A 14,008-nucleotide genomic window follows, 5' to 3' on the forward strand; every position below is an offset into this window, starting at 1 on the left:
GAGCAACTACTAGGTAAACAGAAACAGTGCAGAACAGCTCCCGGGGACACGGCAGGGAACGGACACACAGCGTACACCAGTCTGGACTGGCTAGACTGACTGCGAGACTCTGCTGCGGTGAGATCCCCGAGCGGCGCGCGCTTCCCCGAGCCACGGCAGCTGTAGCGGCCGGAGCTCCACCCTCCCTCCTTCCCGGGCTACGAGTCTCGGATCAGAGGGCTACCCAAGCTGCGGTGGCCGGAAACCGGCGTCCCTCCCCTGCGGGAAGCTTCCTGGTCCGGTGGCGAGTTCCCCAGACCGCGACAGCTGGCGACCGGTGCCCCTCCCCTACAGACGGCTTCCTGGTTCATGGCGAGTTCCCCGGGCCACAGAAGCCAGCAACCGGAACCCCTCCAGGGAGAAGAGGGAATTTCCGACAATGGCAGGGACTGGGTCCAACCAAACACCAATAGTGGCATTAATAAAGGAGCCACAGGGTCCCCTCAAGCCGCGGCAGCTTGTGCGCCCACCACGTGCGGCCCCCCCAGACCAACTGTGAGAACTGGATTGGAAATTCCCAGGCCACGGAGAACGGGGACCGGGGGGATCACTTCCAAACATGTGATTCCTGGGTCTGGCTGGGAACGGTGCACTCTCCCGAGCCGTAGCGGCTGGCGCCCTCCCGCCACGCTTGGCGCCCCGGGCTGAGAAGGAAATTCGGACGGGTGCTCTACCGGGCTGCGGTGGCCATTGACCCTCCCCGCTTTCGGACCCCCGGACCGGCTGGCACTCTTCCAAGCCACTTCGGCTGGCGAACCTCCCACACGGCGACAGTTTTCCATAGTTAAAGGACCCACAGCACCTTTTATTGGTGGGACCCGCAGACAAACGTGTGCCACGAGCGCCACCTACTGGGCAGGATAAGAAAAACAGAACCCAGAGATTTCACAGAAAAATCTTCCAACCTGTTGGATTCAACACCCAGGGAAATCTGACTAAATGCCCAGACGCCAGCAGAAGATAATGGATCACGCTCAGAAGATTGAAAATATGGCCCAGTCAAAGGAACAAACCAATAGTTCAAATGAGATACAGGAGCTGAGACAACTAATGCTGAATATACGAACAGAAATGGAAAACCTCTTCAAAAACGAAATCGATAAATTGAGGGAAGACATGAAGAAGACATGGGCTGATCAAAAAGAAGAAACAGAAAAACTGAAAAAACAAATCGCAGAACTTATGGAAGTGAAGGATAAAGTAGAAAAGATGGAAAAAACAATGGATACCTACAATGATAGATTTAAAGAGACAGAAGATAGAATTAGTGATTTGGCGGACGGAACATCTGAATTCCAAAAAGAAACAGAAACTATAGGGAAAAGAATGGAAAAATTTGAACAGGGTATCAGGGAATTCAAGGACAATATGAACCGCACAAATATGCGTGTTGTGGGTGTCCCAGAAGGAGAAGAGAAGGGAAAAGGAGGAGAAAAACTAATGGAAGAAATTATCACTGAAAATTTCCCATCTCTTAGGAAAGACCTAAAATTACAGATCCAAGAACTGCAGCACATCCCAAAGATATTAGACCCAAATAGGTGTTCTCCAAGACACTTACTAGTCAGAATGTCAGAGGTCAAAGAGAAAAAGAGGATCTTGAAAGCAGCAAGAGAAAAACAATCCATCACATACAAGGGAAACCCAATAAGACTATGTGTAGATTTCTCAGCAGAAACCATGGAAGCTAGAAGACAGTGGGATGATATATTTAAGTTACTAAATGAGAAAAACTGCCAACCAAGACTCCTATATCCAGCAAAATTGTCCTTCAAAAATGAGGGAGAAATTAAAACATTCTCAGACAAAAAGTTACTGAGAATTTGTGACCAAGAGACCAGCTCTGCAAGAAATACCAAAGGGAGCACTAGACTCAGATACGAAAAGACAGAAGAGAGAGATATGGAGAAGAATGTAGAAAGAAGGAAAATTAGATATGATATATATAATACAAAAGGCAAAATGGTAGAGGAAAATATTATCCAAACAGTAATAACACTAAATGTTAATGGAATGAATTCCCCAATCAAAAGACACACACTGGCAGAATGGATTAAAAAACAGGATCCTTCTATATTCTGTCTACAGGAAACACATCTTAGACCCAAAGATAAACATAGCTTGAAAGTGAAAGGTTGGGAAAAGATATTTCATGCAAATAACAACCAGAAAAGAGCAGGAGTGGCTATACCAATATCCAACAAATTAGACTTCAAATGTAAAACAGTTAAAAGAGACAAAGAAGGACACTATATACTAATAAAAGGAACAATTAAACAAGAAGACATAACAATCATAAATATTTACGCACCGAACCAGAATGCCCCAAAATACATGAGGAATACACTGCAAACACTGAAAAGGGAAATAGACTTATATACCATAATAGTTGGAGACTTCAATTCCCCACTCTCATCAATGGACAGAACATCTAGAGAGAGGATCAATAAAAAAATAGAGAATCTGAATATTACTATAAATGAGCTAGACTTAACAGACATTTATAGGACATTACATCCCACAACAGCAGGATACACCTTTTTCTCAAATGCTCATGGATCATTCTCAAAGATAGACCATATGCTGAGTCACAAAGCAAGTCTTAACAAATTTAAAAAGATTGAAATCATACACAACACTTTCTCGGATCATAAAGGAATGAAGTTGGAAATCAATAATAGGACGAGTACCAGAAAATTCACAAATACGTGGAGGCTCAACAACACACTCTTAAACCACAAATGGGTCAAGGAAGAAATGGCAAGAGAAATTAGTAAATACCTCAAGCGGAATGAAAATGAAAACACAACATATCAAAACTTATGGGACGCAGCAAAGGCACTGCTAAGAGGGAAATTTATTGCCCTAAATGCCTATATCAGAAAAGAAGAAAAGGCAAAAATGCAGGAATTAACTGTCCACTTGGAAGAACTGGAGAGAGAACAGCAAACCAACCCCAAAGCAAGCAAAAGTGAAGAAATAACAAAAATTAGAGCAGAAATAAAAGAAATTGAAAACATGAAAACAATAGAGAAAATCAATAAGACCAGAAGTTGGTTCTATGAGAAAATCAATAAGATTGATGGCCCTTAGCAAGATTGACAAAAAGAAGAAGAGAGACGATGCAAATAAATAAGATCAGAAATGGAAGAGGAGACACAACTACTGACCTCACAGAAATAAAGGAGGTAATAACAGGATACTATGAACAACTTTACGCTAATAAATACAACAATCTAGATGAAATGGATGGGTTCCTGGAAAGACATGAACAACCAACTTTGACTCAAGAAGACATAGATGATCTCAACAAACCAATCACAAGTAAAGAAATTGAATCAGTCATTCAAAAGCTTCCTAAAAAGTAAAGTCCAGGACCAGACGGCTTCACATGTGAATTCTATCAAACATTCCAGAAAGAATTAGTACCAACTCTCCTCAAACTCTTCAAAAAAATCGAAGTGGAGGGAAAACTAACTAATTCATTCTATGAAGCCAACATCACCCTCATACCAAAACCAGGCAAAGATATTACAAAAAAAGAAAACTACAGACCAATCTCTCTAATGAATATAGATGCAAAAATCCTCAACAAAATTCTAGCAAATCGTATCCAACAACACATTAAAAGAATTATACATCATGACCAAGTAGGATTCATCCCAGGTATGCAAGGATGGTTCAACATAAGAAAATCAATTAATGTAATACACCATATCAACAAATCAAAGCAGAAAAATCACATGATCATCTCAATTGATGCAGAGAAGGCATTTGACAAGATTCAACATCCTTTCCTGTTGAAAACACTTCAAAAGATAGGAATACAGGGAACTTCCTTAAAATGATAGAGGGAATATATGAAAAACCCACAGCTAATATCATCCTCAATGGGGAAAAATTGAAAACTTTCCCCCTAAGATCAGGAACAAGACAAGGATGTCCACTATCACCACTATTATTCAACACTGTGTTGAAGGTTCTAGCCAGAGCAATTAGAAAACAAAAAGAAATACAAGGCATCAAAATTGGAAAGGAAGAAGTAAAACTATCACTGTTTGCAGATGATATGATACTATACGTCGAAAACCCGGAAAAATCCACAACAAAACTACCAGAGCTAATAAATGAGTACAGCAAAGTAGCAGGTTACAAGATCAACATTCAAAAATCTGCAGCATTTCTATACACTAATAATGAACAAGCTGAGGGGGAAATCAAGAAACGAATCCCATTTACAATTGCAACTAAAAGCATGAAATACCTAGGAATAAATTTAACTAAAGAGACAAAAGACCTATACAAAGAAAACTACAAAAAACTGTTAAAAGAAGACCTAATATAGACCTAAATAGATGGAAGGGCATACCGTGTTCTTGGATTGGAAGACTAAATATAGTTAAGATGTCAATCCTACCTAAATTGATTTACAGATTCAATGCAATACCAATCAAAATCCCAACAACTTATTTTTCAGAATTAGAAAAACCAATAAGCAAATTTATCTGGAAGGGCAGGGTGCCCCGATTGCTAAAAACATCTTGAGGAAAAAAAACGAAGCTGGAGGTCTCCCGCTACCGGACTTTAAGGCATATTATGAAGCCACAGTGGTCAAAACAGCATGGTATTGGCATAAAGATAGATATATCGACCAATGGAATCGAATAGAGTGCTCAGATATGACCCTCTCATCTACGGACATTTGATCTTTGATAAGGCAGTCAAGCCAACTCACCTGGGACAGAACAGTCTCTTCAATAAATGGTGCCTAGAGAACTGGATATCCATATGCAAAAGAATGAAAGAAGACCCATGTCTCACACCCTATACAAAAGTTAACTCAAAATGGATCAAAGATCTAAACATTAGGTCTAAGACCATAAAACAGTTAGAGGAAAATGTAGGGAGATATCTTATGAAACTTACAATTGGACGCGGTTTTATGGACCTTAAACCTAAAGCAAGAGCACTGAAGAAGGAAATAAATAAATGGGAACTCCTCAAAATTAAACACTTTTGTGCATCAAAGAACTTCATCAAGAAAGTAGAAAGACAGCCTACACAATGGGAGACAATATTTGGAAATGATATATCAGATAAAGGTCTAGTATCCAGAATTTATAAAGAGATTGTTCAACTCAACAACAAAAAGACAGCCAACCCAGTTACAAAATGGGAAAAAGACTTGAACAGACACCTACCAGAAGAGGAAATACAAATGGCCAAAAGGCACATGAAGAGATGCTCAATGTCCCTGGCCATTAGAGAAATGCAAATCAAAACCACAATGACATATCATCTCACACCCACCAGAATGGCCATTATCAACAAAACAGAAAATGACAAGTGCTGGAGAGGATGCGGAGAAAGAGGCACACTTATCCACTGTTGGTGGGAATGTCAAATGGTGCAACCACTGTGGAAGGCAGTTTGGCGGTTCCTCAAAAAGCTGAATATAGAACTGCCATACGACCCAGCAATACCATTGCTGGGAACATACTCAAAGGACTTACGGGCAAAGACACAAACGGACATTTGCACACCAATGTTTATAGCAGCGTTATTTACAATTGCAAAGAGATGGAAACAGCCAAAATGTCCATCAACAGACGAGTGGCTAAACAAACTGTGGTATATACATACGATGGAATACTATGCAGCTTTAAGACAGGATAAACTTATGAAGCATGTAATAACATGGATGGACCTAGAGAACATTATGCTGAATGAGTCTAGCCAAAAACTAAAAGACAAATACTGTATGGTCCCACTGATGTGAACAGACATTCGAGAATAAACTTGGAATATGTCATTGGTAACAGAGTCCAGCAGGAGTTAGAAACAGGGTAAGATAATGGGTAATTAGAGCTGAAGGGATACAGACTGTGCAACAGGACTAGATACAAAAACTCAAAAATGGACAGCACAATAATACCTAATTGTAAAGTAATCATGTTGAAACGCTGAATGAAGCTGCATCTGAGCTATAGGTTTTTGTTTTGTTTTGTTTTTCTTTTTCTTTTTTTACTATTATTATTACTTTTATTTTTTTCTCTATATTAACATTCTTTATCTTTTTCTGTTGTGTTGCTAGTTCTTCTAAACCGATGCAAATGTACTAAGAAACGATGATCATGCATCTATGTGATGATGTTAAGAATTACTGATTGCATATGTAGAATGGTATGATTTCTAAATGTTGGGTTAATTTCTTTTTTCCGTTAATTAAAAAAAAAAAAAAGAGAGATTGAGAAAAAACCTAGAATGAGCTGAGATTCAACATCAAGGGATTGAGAAAACCTTCTTGACCAGAAGGGGGAAGAATGAAATGAGACAAAGTGTCAATGGTTGAGAGATTCCAAATAGAGTCAAGAGGTTATCCTGGAGGTTATTCTTATGCATTAAGCAGCATAAGAATAATATTATTATGCTACTTAATCTTATTATCCTTAATAATAAGAATAATAAGTGGCAATCATAATAACAACCACTTTTATAGACAGCACTTATATATGCCAGGCATTAAATCCTCACAGCAACCCATAAGATAGGTAATATTATCACTCCTACTGGACGAATGAGAAATCTGACCAAGGTCACAATGTTTGCAACAGGACTAGGAATCCATGTTAGAGGGCCTGGCTCCAGAGTCCGTGCTTTTAACTACTCCCTGTAACTAAATAAGATAGCTACCGTATATTAAGAAACTGAGGATGCTGTCTTCATGGGACATGACTTCCAAGGGTGTGGACCTTCCTGGCAACATGTGATAGAAATACTAGAATAGCTGAGATTCGGCATCAAGGGATTGAGAAAAACCCTAGAATAGCTGAGACTCAGCATCAAGAGATTGATAAAACCTTCTCGACCAAAAGGGGGAAGAGTGAAATGATACAAAATAAAGTGTCAATGGCTGAGAGATTCCAACTGAGAGGTGAGGTCATCCTGGAGGTTATTCTTATGCATTAAATAGATATCACTTTGTTAGTCAAGATGTAATGGAGAGGCTGGAGGGAACTGCCTGAAAATGTAGAGCTGTGTTCCAGTAGCCATGTTTCTTGAAGATGATTGTATAATGATATAGCTTTCACAATGTGACTGTGTGATTGTGAAAACCTTGTGTCTGATGCTCCTTTTACGTACCATAAAAGATGAGTAAAACATATGGAATAAAAATAAATAATAGGGGGAACAAATGTTAAAATAAATTTAGATTGAAATGCTAGTGATCATTGAAAGGGAGGGGTAAAGTGTATGGTATGCATGAATTTTTTTCTGTTTTCTTTTTATTTCTTTTTCTGAATTGATGCAAATGTTCTGGGAAATGATCATGATGATGAATATGCAATTATGTGATGATATTGTAAATTACTGATTATATATGTAGAATGGAATGATCATAAATTAAGAACGTTTGCATTTGCTATACTTTTTAAACAAATTAAAAAATTAATTAAAAAAAAAAAAGAAACTGAGGATGATTAACAGTGCCATCTGGACCAAATGTCAGAAAAGAAGTGTAACAAATAAGGTATCAGTGGCTGAGAGAATTCAAATTGAGTCAAGAGGCCACTCTGGGGGTCATGCTTACACAAGATTTAGTTAGACATTGCTACCTATAACTTGCCAAACCCCAACCAAAACCATTCTAGCCAATCCTAAAGAACTCCTAGGGCAATATGTAAGATTCTACAAAGGTTCCATGCACTAGGGTAACAGAAACCTACAGCCTTCAGATGGGTCCCTGGGCCAGATAAGTCCTGAAACCTAGAGGGGCCAGCCTCTGCAGAATAACAGCTAGTACCATCTCCCTATCCCATATTACTGATACCCCTTTTCAACATGAAAAAGTCAGAATGGAAAGAGCTCAAATACCCCTGAAGAGTGGGAGAGAAAGATCAAAGGTGATGGTGGAGTTATACACAGAAGGTAGGGTTTAACAAATGAGTATGATTGCTAAATCATTATATTGAAATTTCTTTTAGTCTCCAGTGTCTTAGTAAGTCCTGAAATGCAGAGGGACCAGCCTCTCCAGATCATCAACTAGTTCTATCTCCCTATCCCATATTATCAACACTCCCTTCCAACATGAAAAATTTAGAATGATTATATCCTATATAGTCCTACAGAGTGGGAGAAAGATCAAAGTTGATGGTAGAGTTAGACAGAGAAGGTAGGGTTTAAGAAACAAATATGACTGCTGAAATATTATATTAATATTTCTTTTACTCTCCAGTATCTTACAGCAACTAGAAGTAGAAACCTAAAATTGTGGAATTGTAACCCATACCAAACACAGAATATGTTCTACAACTAATTGCTCCAATGTGCTCTGGAATTTATTGCTTCTTTTTGAATATATGTTATTTTTCACACACAAAAAAAAATCTTCTAGCCTCCAGTGCATTGGAGCAGCTAGAAGAAAAAATCTGACATAGTGTATTGGTAACCCATAACAAACTCTGAAATCTGTTCTGTAACTACTTGTTGAAGTGTACTATGAAAACAATTGTTTTTTCTCTCTTTCCTTTGGATATATATTTAAATGTCAATTGTGATGATAAAAAAATATTTATTCCTTTTAACCTCCAATGTTTTGGAGCAACTAGAAAGAAAAATCTGAGATGATGATGTGGTAGCCAATGACAAACTCTGGGAACTGTTCTGTAACTGCTTGTTGAAGAGTGCTTTGAAAACAATTGCTTTATTTTTTCTTAGCTTTGTATATATGTTATATTATACAATTTAAAAGTTTAAACAAATTTAAGAAAAGAAAAGAACCCTGCAAAGGATAGGCTAAGCCAACTTAAAATTAGGCCTAAGAGTCACCCCCAAGAGAACCTCTTTCGTTGCTCAGATGTGGCCTCTCTCTCCAGCCAACACAACAAGCAAACTCACCGCCCTCCCCCTGTCTATGTGGGACATGACTCCAAAGGGTGTGGACCTTCCTGGCAACGTGGGACAGAGATCCTGGAATGAGCTGAGACTCAGCATCAAGGAATTGAGAAAACCTTCTCAACCAAAAGGGGGAAGAGTGAAATGACACAAAATAGTGTCAATGGCTGACAGATTCCAAACAGAGTCAGGAGGTTACCCTAGAGGTTATTCTTATGCATTAAGTAGATATCACCTTGTTATCCAAGATGTAATGGAGAGGCTGGAGGGAACTGCCTGAAAATGTAGAGCTGTGTTCCAGTAGCCATGTTTCTTGATGATGATTGTATAATGATATAGCTTTCACAATGTGACTGTGTGATTGTGAAAACCTTGTGTCTGATGCTCCTTTTATCTACCTTGTCAACAGATGAGAGGAACATATGAAATAAAAATAAATAATAGGGGGAACAAATGTTAAAATAGATTTAGTTTGAAATGCTAGTGATCATTGAAAGGGATCAGTAAGGGGCATGGCCTGTAAATTTTTTTTTTTCTGTTTGTTATATTTTTCTGTTGTCTTTTTCTTTTTCTGAATTGATGCTAATGTTCTGGGAAATGATCATGATGATGAATATGCAACTATGTGATGATATTGTGAATTGCTGAGTGTATGTGTTGGGAATGTTTGTTTCTTGTAATTTTTTTTAATTAATAAAATTTTTTAAAAAGTTACTAACATTAGCGTTTGGTGTTTTTTGGTATTTTTTTTAATTTTAATTAATTAAAATAAATAAATAAATTTAGATTGAAATGTTGGTGATTGGTGGGGGTATGGTATGGATGAATTTATTTCTGTTTTCTTTTTATTCCTTTTTCTGAAAAGCGTTTGTTTGGTGTTCTGGTATTTTTAAAAAAATTAAAAATTAATAAATAAATAAAAAGTTAAAAAAAAATTTAAGAAAAGAAACTGAGGCTTAGGGGACCTCACCCAAGGTCCCCCAGACATTTAACAGGAGGGAAAATACGGTCTTCATTCCATAGCCCATCATGTCTGTGCTGGTTTGAAAGGATGTATGTACCCTAGAAAAGCCATGTTTTAATCAAAATCCCATTTCATAAAGGTAGAATAATCCCTATTCAATACTGTATGCTTGAAATTGTAATCAGATCATCTCCCTGGAGATATGATTTAATCAAGAGTGGTGTTAGATTGGATTAGATGATGACATGTCCCCACCTATTTGGGTGGGTCTTGAGAAGTTTCTGGAGTCCTATAAAAGAAAAAACATTTTGCAGAATGAGAGATTCAGAGAGAGCAGAGAATGCTACAGCATCACAAAGCAGAGAGTCCAAGAGCCAGTGACCTTTGGAAGTAAAGAAGGAAAACACCTTCTGGGGAGCTTCATGAAACAGGAAGCCAGGAGAGAAAGCTAGCAGATGACACCGTGTTCACCATGTGCCCTTCCAGCTGAAAGAGAGAAGCCCTGACTGTGTTCGCCATGTGCCTTCTCACTTGAGAGAGAAACCCTGAACTTCATGGGCCTTCTTGAACCAAGGTATCTTTCCCTGGATGGATGCCTTCGATTGGACATTTCTATAGACTTGTTTTAATTGGGACATTTTCTCTGCCTTAGAACTATAAACTAGGAACTTATTAAATTTCCCTCTTTAAAAGCCATTCTGTTTCTGGTATTTTGCATTCCGGGAGCTAGCAAACTAGAACAATGCCCTTAAACATATGCTCTTCCTGAGCCAAGTCCAGGAGTCAGGACAGTGGTGATAACAGAGACAAAGAGGAAGGGATAGATTCAAGAAATACTTAGGAAGTAAAATCAGGAGGACTGGACTATAGGTGAAGAAAAAGTAGTGGAAGCAGATGAGGTGAGCCACTTTTCTATGAGTGAATAGAAGGTGATTAGCTGAGAACACAGAAGGAAACACAATCCTAAATAAAATTCTTACTTTAGATTCCAAATATCAATGAGAATGAGAATCAATGTATCAAAAACCTTTGCTGCTTTGTAAAATTCCAACAAAAATCATTTCATTTCCAAAAAGAGGAGAAAAAAATAAAATTGCAACACAACCAGTTTTTCTTTAAGTGAAATGCTTGAAATTATCACTGGAAATGGAAAGGAACAAATAGAAAGACATTTCCAAGACTGGATAGAATTTAACAATGAGGCACAAGAAAAGGAGATGTAACAGTGTCCCAATCCCTTAATTCAAGGGCACTTTCTACTAGCTTTCATGTCCCAGAGCATTACTAAACAAATTCTCAGAATTTACATGACAAGTTGTCATGTAAACATGACACATTGAAGCATTCCATGCGAACTGACCCATTCAATGTGTCAAAGATTCTCTAAAATATTACCCAAGCATCTCCCCACCTCACCCCAATACATAAACACCAACGTTACATCCAATTACAGGAGTGGGAAGCTTTAAACCCCGTGAAACTGGTCCATGAACCCCAGATCCAAAACTTCTATTCTAAACCCACTTAGAGAAAAAAAGCCTCTAGCAACAATACATAATTTAGGAGCCGGACAGCACAGCTCATCTGATCTTAAAACTGATTATCTCTTTCCGTAGCCCCACCAAAAATCTGCTGTCTAGACCTCCCCATTTGTGTTAGTGATCCCATCAAACCCTTCGCGCGGGCCCACAGGCCACAAACCTTGGGCGACATCTCCCAATCCTCACTCCCTTTTGCCTCTCATTTCAGTTTTGTTGTAACCAAACAGAAAAAGAATGTCTCTCATATTAATCCCTGCAGCTCAGTCTCACCCAAAATAACGCAGTTGCTTCTTAGTTAATGGGATATATCTGTAAGGAAGGCATTTGTGAGTGAATAAATGACTTCTAGATACTGAAGTGACAAAAACAAAACATATTTTCTACTCTGAAGTTTACAGATAGGAGAGAAACACAAAATAGGAATTTAAAATGCAACGTGATTAAGGTGCGCAGGAGTCCTCCACTCAAGACAGGGTGAGTCAACGAGAAGATTATTAAAAGCCAAGACCTATTTCCCAGAAAACTTCAGCTCAGCTCAAAATTCCCAAGGTTAATATCATAGAGTTAGGATTAGCTGTCTTGCATTGACCTTCAATTGTTCTACGTGTTTATGAACTGTCTCCAAAAATAGAGGCTAAATTCCCTATGGATAGAGCCCGTAATGGATTTATCTTTCTATCTCCCCACAGTGCCACAGCGCTTTACGCGCCAGCAGAAACGCAATCAATGTTTGTCGGCCTAAGTGAAGGGACCGGGCAGAAAAGAAAGACATTTACCCCAGCTCACAAGCGTGTCTGGACAAGGAACACTTAAACCCAAGTGAAAACGCAGAGACCCAACCTCAATTTCAGAAAAGAAAAGCAAATTTCTTTCCAAAGCCCACAGGTGTCTCCCATACGCAGGCTGAGCGCCGCACAGGGGTTGCGGAGGTGGGGATAGGAAGGAAAACTTCCCCTGCTAAAAACAAAAAGCTCCTTCCTATCTTCGCAAACAGGTGCGGCTGCCTTCGCCACCGGCCAGTCCCGGGAGAGGCAGAGTGACAAGACTAGGCTTCTCTCTCCCTTAAACCAGCGCGGCTCCACAGAGTGCCACGAGGCGTACGGGAGCAGAAAGGTTGGGGTCTACCATGCGCTTTCTCTCTCCCTCCTTCTCTTACCGGCTTGGCCAAGAACCTCCCTAGCTCGCTGCGGCTCTTCTCATTCTTGGCAGCGATTAATCGCAGAGACGAGGCCGCCACTTCCAGCAAGAGGTGCTCCATTGCCCCAGGCCCTTCTCCTCGTTCGCTCCAGCCCTCGCTGCTTCAAGCTCAGCGCCCTCGAGCTGCCGCGATTCCGGTGCTGGAGCTGACACTGGTTAAACCCGAGGGAAAAGGGGCCGCGGCGGTCTGGCCGACACCAGGAGAGCAGCAGCACACGTGGGGGAGTACAGGGCGCTGTGCGTCATCAGGCCGCGACGGCGACGGCGGGTCGGCCTTTGGCCCCGCCCGCACGACGGCAGAAACAACTACGTCATTTCGCGCCAGTTCGGGAAGGAGAATGGGAACCGGAGTCTCCTCGGTGGGTTGGTCCAGTGAATGTGGTCTCAGAGTTTATCCCGAGCACAGGCTAGCTCGCAGCGGGAGAGCCAGACAGATGCTCTGCTAGACAAGAGAAGCGGAAGAGTCCCTAGGGGCTTGTGGTGCCCAGCCCTGCGTACCTTTCCGCCACCTCAGCGAACACTTGAGATCAGGCAATCACACTTGTAGCCTGGGAAATTCACACGCAAATGTAACAAGAAGACCCTTTGGAGCATTGCTGATATGCATGTTGTAAATGAAATGTTCATTAGTTGGGGAATACTTAAAGTCTGGTATTTGTATTAGGGAATATTCTGAAACCTTTAGTTTGTTTTGCTTGTTTGTTTTTTGGGAAGTGCATTTTAATGAAGCACAAGAACAAGCAAAACTAAACAGTGATGGTTAAAGTCAAATTAGTGGTTGCTTTTGATTGCTATTGACTGCAGGGGAGCAAGAGGTGTGGAAAGGTTTCATATCTTGATCTGGATGGTGGTAGCAGAAGTACGTACATATGTCTTAAAAAAAACGTGTACACTTAAGGTTTGTACGCTTAGGGTGAATTACACCTCTAAAGCTTTAATTTTTTTAAAGGGGATAGGTGTTTCTCTATGTAAGGATGAATACAAATTTTTAAAAAATGAAAATAAGAGGTTAATTTTTCCTGATGCAGAAAGACTTCCTCTCTCCTCTTTTTTTTTTTCAGCATTTATCTTAGGAAATCTTAATTGTAAGTCCGTCTCTGTTCCTTTGAAATATATTTAAATCTTTTTAAAGGTTAAAGTAGCCTCCTGGAAATTTCACAACTCAGGGATATTTCCTTAGAGACTGGAACCATTTCTTTGAAATGTAATCATTAAGAAAAAGTATCTCCCAGTTTCCTAGGCAAAGATGAGCATTACTTCAAGTGAGCTCCTGGCTCCAAATTATAAACCTATCTCTGGTCCTAAAGATATGAGAAATATTTTGAGAAAATGTATATTATGGGTTGTATCAACATTACTTAAAAGAAGTGAG

At 39.7% G+C, this 14,008-nt stretch overlaps 1 protein-coding gene across 3 annotated transcripts in view; it reads right to left on the reverse strand.

The window, feature by feature from the left end:
- MDN1 (midasin AAA ATPase 1) overlaps positions 1 to 12,875 on the reverse strand; it is a 204,551-nt gene extending 191,676 nt beyond the window's left edge. For all 3 annotated transcript variants that reach the window (XM_077162407.1, XM_077162406.1, XM_077162405.1), the window contains exon 1: positions 12,596 to 12,875. In XM_077162407.1, the coding sequence (XP_077018522.1) occupies positions 12,596 to 12,697 (102 nt within the window). In that variant the 5' untranslated portion in view covers positions 12,698 to 12,875. The remainder of the gene's footprint in view (positions 1 to 12,595) is intronic.
- Between the last annotated feature and the right edge of the window lie 1,133 nt (positions 12,876 to 14,008).

Source organism: Tamandua tetradactyla, chromosome 5 (genome assembly GCF_023851605.1).
Source record: "Tamandua tetradactyla isolate mTamTet1 chromosome 5, mTamTet1.pri, whole genome shotgun sequence".
NCBI classification, from domain to species: Eukaryota; Metazoa; Chordata; class Mammalia; order Pilosa; family Myrmecophagidae; genus Tamandua; species Tamandua tetradactyla.